Source organism: Lutra lutra, chromosome 7 (assembly GCF_902655055.1).
Source record: "Lutra lutra chromosome 7, mLutLut1.2, whole genome shotgun sequence".
In the NCBI taxonomy this organism is placed as follows: domain Eukaryota; kingdom Metazoa; phylum Chordata; class Mammalia; order Carnivora; family Mustelidae; genus Lutra; species Lutra lutra.
In genome coordinates this window covers 67838815-67847423 of record NC_062284.1, presented here as the reverse complement: position 1 = coordinate 67847423, position 8609 = coordinate 67838815, and the positions used below count along the sequence as shown (strand labels likewise).

Sequence of the window (8609 nt, the reverse complement as noted above, 5' to 3'; positions counted from 1 at the left end):
ACAAAACCCGCTCATCCCCGCCGAAGTCCTAAACCACGCCCCTTGGCATCTCTTAGCAACCGTAAACCCGCCCAGTCTAGAGCCAACCCTTTCGTAATTGGCTCCCTAACCCACCAATGGGCGCACAGGAGGACCTTCCCGCCACCTCTGGCGCCCGCTTTCAAACAGCCAGACATTCGCAACTGCGAGAGGAATTCTCAACCAAGCTTGAGAAAGGAGGGGACTTCCGCCGCCACGCCCCGCCTCGAGCCGGCACGGCCCCGCCCGCCCAGCCAGCTTTTAGCCGGCGATTGAAGGAGGAGGCTGCTCCTCAATGGCCTCGGCACCGCTGGGTTCGGTTGTGACGAGGAAGGAACAAGCGGATTAGAGTCCTTGGGAAGGGGGTTTGTTAGAAGTCCGCCTTCGGCGGGGACTAGGGTTTCCCCGTGGTGGCAGCACCCGTGGCCTCCGGTGAGTTTCGCTTCTCGGCTGGGCTTGGAGCTGGGGTTGGAGGAGGTGCGGGGTCCTCGGGATTCTGGCTGTGGCTGCCCGAGGGCTCACCCGCTGTCCCCTCCTCAAATCCGGTGGTGGTGGACTGTCCGCAGGTTGCAGGATTCCGGCTTTGACTTTGGACCCCAGTTTCTCCTTACAAGCGACGTGTGGGAAGCCCCCCCTGGCCCCCTGCAGGCTGCGGGGGAAAGCCTGAGATCCTATCCTGGGGACCCCCGCTGTGGTCACCCTGGCGCCACGCCTGGCTCACAGTGGGTGCTCTGTACACGTGTGTTGACCGAGTGCATGTGACGCTGGCAGCTAAAGCCAGCAGCCGCAAGGCACCCCGTGCTGGCACTCTACAGCTTCGCTGTCACCGTATCTATTTGTTGTGCTGTAGGTGACGCCAAACGGAGTTCCTTGGTAAGGCCGCTGATTGATTCTGCCGTTCAGCTGTGGGTGCCTACTTGCTGCATTCTTCAGGCACCTTGACTCGGTTTGTCCAAGCTGCTGTCATTAGCACTGATGACAGATTGTCATCATTTGTATAAACGTCTAGTCTCTTCTCTACCAAGTCCTGTTGAACTTTGTAATCTTGAACAGTGCATGGTGAATAATTGTTGAATAAATAACCAGGCCTCTTAAACTGATATTGCACGTCTAAAACAGGCTAGTGTGTTCTGGTTATTTTCCTTGTAGAAGGGAAGCTAGCATGTAAGCAAGTAAGTAGAATTTCCTAGCGCGTTTATAGACCAACCCCCTTCCTGGCACTTAGCCTTTTTTATCTTATAGTCATGAATTTGAGTCTGATTTAAGCTGAATTTGACCATATCCTTCACAATGCATGGCAATTTATATGCACTCCCTAGATACGTAAATGCATACATCGAAGTGAGAGGTTGAAATGGAAGCGATAAAAAAAAGTATAAGAAATACAGTCTGAAAGTGCAGAATCCTTCCCTCCTCCCTAGGGCAACAGGATTGGGAGGGCATCTTGAAGGAGGAAGCGTTTTCATCCCAGAAGAGGTATTAGTTGAAGTTAGGTTTCCCACAGGCAGCGTATTCACCTTTCTTAGATACACTGAATGCTGTTTACCTCTTCTGTAGCTGCTGTAGACTCCTGTTCATAGGTAAGAATGTTACAGTAACAAAACTAAAATGTAGTGATTGGTACATGGTGCTAAACACTTTATATTGATTGGTTATGAAGATTCACAAGATAATCTTTGAAGCAGGTACTATTTTTACCCGCATTTATTTAATGAAAAAATGGAAGCAGTGTCCTCAAACGTGCACAGCTGATAAATAAAAGAGCTAGAATTGAGCCCAGGTTGTCTGAATGAGTTATTATTCTTATTCTTAACCACTTCCAGAGGTATTGAGTTCTTTCTAACTGAAAGTCTTTTTCTGTGAAATTTCCTTCAGCTGCCCTTTCTTTTCAGTCAAAGTTAATTTGTGCTTTATACTCTCCTCTATTGCAGAACATATTACAATGTATCATGGTAACTCTTGATTTATATCATTGTTTCTCTAAGGGGCCTTAAACTCCCCATGGCTGATACCCTGTCTTAGATACATCTAGGATATAAACTGGCACACATTAGATGCCAAGGAAAAGTTTATTGAAATAATGAATCCTAGAGGGTGGCATGAATGTATCATATTCATTCAACAGATTCTTATCGTGTGCCTGCCTTGTGCAAAATGTGGAGGACATGCATTTTAACTCTGCTTTCAGAGAGCTTATAGGTTTTGGATGAGACAAAAGCAGTGCTTTTGGTTTTTGATATTTTGTCCAACTAAACACTCATTGGTTTTTCCTCTCATTGCAAGGTGGGCAAAGAAAACATAAAGAGTAACTACAAAATGAGTACTGAGACTGAGCCCTTCTGATCTGAGTGTTAAAAACAAACAAAAACAACCAAAAAACCCGAACATAGTCTTATTAATAGGTTCAGAAAAAGTTATCTGGGGAAAAAGTATTAACTATTTTTTTTTTAAAGTATACAGTACACTTATTCTGTGTCTTGACTGTTTAAGGATCAGTCAGTAAATACAGAAATATGTCATTATTTCTCTTATTAGCATAGTATCACCAAATTTATTCAAAAGTACTTTTACAAATGTTCTTTTTCAATATACTCATATGGTAGTTTTCAGGATGGTTTTTGCAATTCATACATTTAACCAGCAATTCATACGTTTCACCAGGAATTCATGAGGATATCTCTTTCCTACAAAATAGGTGTTTTAACACTAGGTGTTGTTAACTTTTTTTTTTTTAATTTAGTGGTTGAAAATCATTTCAGTGTTTAAATGACACTGTGAATTCTTCATGAGCTTACTTTTAAGTTAATTGAATATTAGACACTTTTTTAAAATGAATTGTCAGTTGCCCATTTTTAATTAGGTTGTCTTTCTCATTTCTTTTTGAAAGCTGTATATTGGGATTTTGTCATGTGTTTTGCAAACATTTTCTTCTGCATTATTTTATCTTTTGACTTTGTTAAGTGCGTTTTTTCATACGTAATATTTGACTTGTCAGTGATGTCTTTTGCCATATGAAAATTTTATTTTTTGTGATTAAGTTTCTTTCAAGTTTTTCTTCCATGGCTTCTGGGTTTACGGTCTTACTATTTAGTTGTTCTTATGAAGCAGTTTCTTTTATTCTGAATATTATGGTAAAGTCTCTGATAACAGTGATAAGTAGTAGTGGTTAATACGTTGAGGAAAAGCATTAGCTTTTATTTTAAAATTTCATTAAAATACTAATTATCTATTTATCCACAATAAGGTTATCAGATTTCTCTTTATGCCAAAGTAGTTTCTTAAGGTCTCCAGTAGTTTGCACTTTTGAGAAGGAAAACTTATTTGTGTCTTTTCTTCCCCAATCTAGAGAGACTTTAGTCTTTTCAGATATTTGCAGATTTCTTCAATGACATTGGACTAAAAAGCCATTCAAAAGCGATACGTTTTGGTCTTTTACATTCTCTTCATTTAAAAATGAAAATACCTTGCAAAATTCACTATTTTCTGAGAAAAAATGTAGCTCTTTATTTAAAATAGCTGTATTGGGGTGCCTGGGTGGCTCAGTGGGTTAAAGCCTCTGCCTTCGCCTCAGGTCATGATCCCAGAGTCCTGAGATCGAGCCCAACATTGGGCTCTCTGCTCAGCGGGGAGCCTGCTTCCCTTCCTCTCTCTCTGACTGCTTCTCTGCCTACTTGTGATCTCTCTCTCTGTCAAATAAATAAATTAAAAAAAATAAAATAGCTGTATTTAGCAAAAGGCTTTTGTAAATCTTGATATTCTTTTCCAATATTCAACAGGAATTGATGGCATGTTAGTGAACAATTGAAAAAAAAAAACCCTCTCCTTTCTTTTACCCAATACAGGAGAAATTAACCCAAATCCATATTCTGGCTTTATTAAATACAGGAAGAGGTGGAGAATACTGTAAATACTGTAAAATACTGTAAAGAGGTAGAGAATTACTGTAAATACTGTAAACTTCTGGTGAAGCAGGAAAGATGATTTCTGCCTAGAGAATTCAGGGATGTCCTTAAAGTCTTTAACTCCTCCTTTAAGGAACCAGGATTTAAATTGGCTAGTATTTTCATTATCTGTTGAATTCTATAGACTTGGTATTCACTTGCAGTAATAAAAAAACCCTAGAGACATGGGCTTGTGTGAGTGTTTTCCCCTTACCATTTCAGCTATATTATAGGCTCTTTACATTCAGGTCTGTAACTAACGCAGGTGTACAAGAAGGTTCTCATAGCTGTTGGATGGAGACGAGGTTTAGATTCCCTAAACTTATGTATTTTCCTTCTTAGTGAAAAAGTGCACATTTCCCTTCCTCCTTTCAGCTCTGGCACAAGAATAGAAAGGAGCAAGTCTGGTCTAAGAAACAGAAGCTGGAAGAGTTTAAGTTGATGCAAGGGGTTTGAGCTGATGAGATGAAAGGGATGCACTGGGTGTAGGGACCAGAGAGAGAGGGTTAAGGAAGGTGGACTGCAAAGTACAGTTTGGACAAGAAGTGTAATTCAGTCCTTGAAAAACAAACAAAAACTTGATGTTTGGGGATTTTCAGCATTAAAATTTATGTTAGTCTAACACCATATTTCATCTATTCTAAAGTGCTCATTTTCTTTTTGGATTTTAATATCTACAAAGTCAGGCTGCAGTTTAAAATTAATGATGTGTCATAATTTAATTGGCCACATCTTTTTCTTAGTGGTACAAATGGAATGGTGTCATACAATCAAAGGCGTGTTAGATCTGATGCAGTGGAATATCTTTTGCTTGTAGAGCTGTCGGCTTACGTAAAAGTTTGTCGTCATAGTTCTTAGCTGTTAACGCGAGGGAGCTAAGTTCTTTATGGTAAAATGTATTTGGATGCCTGGGCCTGTGCTTCTTAATTCACTTCCAATTTAATGGCATTTTAGAGCCCGAAAAGTGCAGGGAATGAGTTGTGGCTCAGGCTCACATCAAAGTGCATTTTGCTGGCATGCAGAGGAGTGGAGTGAAGGGAAGGCAGTATTAGGCTGGGTAATTGATGACGCCTGCCTACTTTTTTGTTGGGATTCTTTGGACCTTTGAAATTCTGGCTAGTCACCATGTAGCATCGATTCCTAAATATAATTCAAATCATCAGCAGGCTTTTGACTGTAAGTACTTGAAAACCCACCTCCTGCTGCTGCTGCTGCTTCTACCACTGCAGTAACCGCTCTGCAGAGAAATTCTGCTGTTGCTTTTGGAATTGGAACTCTACATGGTACAGCTTCACACTCTTCACTTCTGTTTTTCCTGAGTATTTTTTCCTTGAGCCTGATTTTATCAAGCGAAAGAGCAGGACATTTAACACTGACATTTTTGTCGTGTGCTACACAGAGTTGAGCAGATCGTCAAGGTTTTCAGATGGCAATCATTAACTCGGCATTTAGTGGGTCTCTTTTTGTAAAACACGACGTTTGGATTTGTGATACCGAAAGGATGAACCAGTTTGTGGAGGTTACCACCTTTGCCATATCTAATAAACAAAATTAGTAACTTTGAGCATATTCTTAAAATTTTTAATAAATTATTTTATTTTTATGTGTGTGAACAAAACTCTTGCTGTTTTAAGTTATACGTTCCAGACCATGAGAAAGGTCTAGTCACAGATTTATTAGCTTTTTGCATTTTTCTTTTTTCTTTAAGATTTTATTTATTTATTTCAAAGAGGGCTACCAAGAGAGCACGAGCAGGGGGTGGGGGAGTAGAAGCAGGCTCCCTGCTGAGCAGAGAGCCCAGAGGACCCAAGGCAGACATTTAACCAGCTGAGCCCTCCAGGTACCCTGCATTTTCCTTTTCTTTGAGTTACTGTCATACAGCTATTTACTGTGAATTACAATTAATTTGTCAGTGTAGTCTTTATATTTGGAATACTAACCATTTGTTATGCATGAGTTACATATATCTTTTCCCTGGCTGCTGCTGTCTTTGTGTGTGTGTGTGTGTGTGTGTGTGTGTGTGTGTGGCATCTATGGTGTCATTTGGAGAGACTTTATGGGATATTTAGAAACCAAGTGTCTTTCTCTTTCCACAGGAACACCATGTCATTAGATTTTGGCAGCGTGGCACTGCAGACACAAAATGAAGATGAAGAGTATGACAAAGAAGACTATGAAAGGGAGAAAGAGGTAGGTTACCCAGAGAAAAGACTCTAAACCCAATCTTAAAGTTTGATTTCCTGATCAAAATGCTATCTTCTTGTGTCCTTTTGAAGGAATTTATAATTTTTTTGTCACCCCCTAAAACCTGATCAGTATTTGAACTTTTAAAAGGTGGTTGAGGGGCACCTGGATGGCTCATTGGGTTAAGGCCTCTGCCTTTGGCTCAGGTCATGATCCCAGGGTCCTGCTTGGCAGGGAGCCTGCTTCCTCCTCTCTCTGCCTGCCTCTGCCTGCTTGTGATTTCTATCTGTCAAATAAATAAAATCTTAAAAAAAAAAAAAAAAGGTGATTGAGTGGAATGCTTCCTTTTTTGAGACAAGACTAAAACCTAGTAAATGGTTTGATTCTTTAAGATCTTTTCATTTAGGAGGTAGTGGTTGGTTTTGGAGGCAGAGACCTAGTTTCTTGTCGTTTGGAACTTTGCCTTGAACAAGTCCAGCAAGGTTCTTTGCTTCAGGGAGCTTATGTCCTTGTGGAGACCAGCAGTAAGCAAGTGAACAGATGAATAAATTAATTCAAGTGGCTGATAATTTAGCACTAATAAGTGCTAAGGAAACAAAATAGAGTGAAATTAAAGCAACTGGTGAGAGAAGGCCTTTTGGAGAAGGAAATGCCTGAGTTGAGACTTGACTCATGAGAAGGAACAGCCATGCAGAGGCCTAAGGAAGAATATTCCCAAAACATGCAATGAGTGTAAAGCACACAAGTGGGAATAGACCCTGTATATCTGCAGACCAGCCGGAAGGCCGTGGTGTGGGGATTGTGTAACCAAGGGGTGAGTATGGAGACAGCGTGAAGAGGTGAGCTAGAGTCAAATCAGTGTATGTAATGGGAAGATGTTTGGAATTTATTCCAGGAGCAATGGGAATTCAGTGGAGGATTTTCAGCAGGGAAGTGATGTCTGATCATGTTTTTAAAGATCTTACTCTCTGCTGTGTGGTGAAAGACAAGGAGAAAAAGAATAAGAGAAGATTATATTTTAGATACATAAATGAGTTTAACGGAATTCCTGGCACAGAGTCATGTTCAGTAAATGGGGCCAATAGTAGTAGTAGCAGTTGATGAAAGTCAATTTATTAAGATCGTTTTTAGTTTGAGTCAGATTTCTTTCTTTCTTTTCTTTTCTTTTTTTTTTTTTTTAAGATTTTATTTGACAGAGAGACCGCAAGAGAGAGAACACAGGCAGAGGGAGTGGGAGAGGGAGAAGCAAGCTTCCCACTGAGCAGGGAGCCCAATGTGGGGCTTGATCCCAGGACCCTGGGATCATGACCTGGGATCATGACCTGAGCCCAAGGTAGAGCCTTAACAACTAAGCCACGCAGGTGCCCCTTGAGTCAGATTTCCTGATTGCCTGTGATGATGGGCTTCTTTTATATTGAGACTATGCTTGATATGATCCATTTTCTCATCTATAAAACCTTTTTAATCATTACTGTGAACTATCTGTATAAACAGGAAGCAGGGAATAGGGTCAGTTGCCCATGTAGCTGGCAGTAGAGTTCGGGTAGAGCTAGAAACTGGCAGCTTGGTGGATTTTTGTCCATAGACATTTTGTCTTGTTTGTGCGGTGTTTTTAAAGTTCAATCTATATTTAAAGATTGGAAAATTTCTTGTAACAAGACAGTTTCTGGCTTGTATTGAAACATCCTGCGCCCTGGCCACATGTGCACATGGCAGCAGGCAGGCTGGATCTGAGCAGTGGCTGTCCCTTCCCAGTTGGCCACAGTCCTCTCACACTGACATGGCCTTATTCACGTGAACTTAACAGCTTCACTCTTGTCAGTCCTCTGCCGGTTGCTGAAGCATTGGCATTTATGACCCTGAGTAGGGTTTCCGGATTTTGACTGGGTCCTTCACAGCAATTGTTGTGGCAAGGATGGAGGTGAGGATTTTCTGTTACTTTGTGAACTCACAGCATGAGGTCTTGATGACCCCAATGGCTTTGGATAGTTCACTGGAATTTAGCTACCGGGATTCCTGAGGGGATCAGTTTAAGTAATTATTATAATAGATTTTAAAGAAAAAGAAAAAATAATCTGACAGGTGATTTTTCATTGGAAAAGATATTAGATCATTAGGGTATTACAGGAACTAATTAGAGGTGTATTTTGTGGTGAAAGTTTTAAGGGTGACATTAGTAACTTTAAAAGAGGCAGTTAATTCTAGGTATATAGAAAATAGCCCTAGGGATCACTTCTTGGTAGGTTATAAGCTGGGATAGGGAATTTCCAGAGGAAAAGGAGCTCTTAAGAAGTGAAATACCTAAGAATGAGTGTTTCTAGCAGAATGGAAGAAAAGAATGTAGAGCCAACTTAACTCTGACATGATTATGTATTGTGTTAATAAAATGTGTTTTTGCCTTTTTTTCTTCTTTAATTGCTTCAAGGGAAGAAGTGAGATCAGAGGCTAGAGGGTTTCAGATTTTCA

General features: G+C 40.6%; 1 protein-coding gene across 6 annotated transcripts in view; it reads left to right on the top strand.

Annotated features, from left to right (window-relative positions):
• Positions 1–262: 262 nt before the first annotated feature.
• Positions 263–8609, top strand: part of CEP152 (centrosomal protein 152) — a 101431-nt gene continuing 93084 nt past the window's right edge. For 2 of the 6 annotated variants that reach the window (XM_047738051.1, XM_047738049.1), the window contains exons 1-2: positions 264–450; positions 6056–6149. In XM_047738051.1, coding sequence (XP_047594007.1) covers positions 6063–6149 — 87 coding nt within the window. In that variant the 5' untranslated portion in view covers positions 264–450; positions 6056–6062. Of the gene's footprint in view, positions 451–584; positions 892–6055; positions 6150–8609 lie in introns of all 6 variants that reach the window. The other 4 variants (XM_047738050.1, XM_047738055.1, XM_047738053.1 and 1 more) reach the window with 4 other exon arrangements.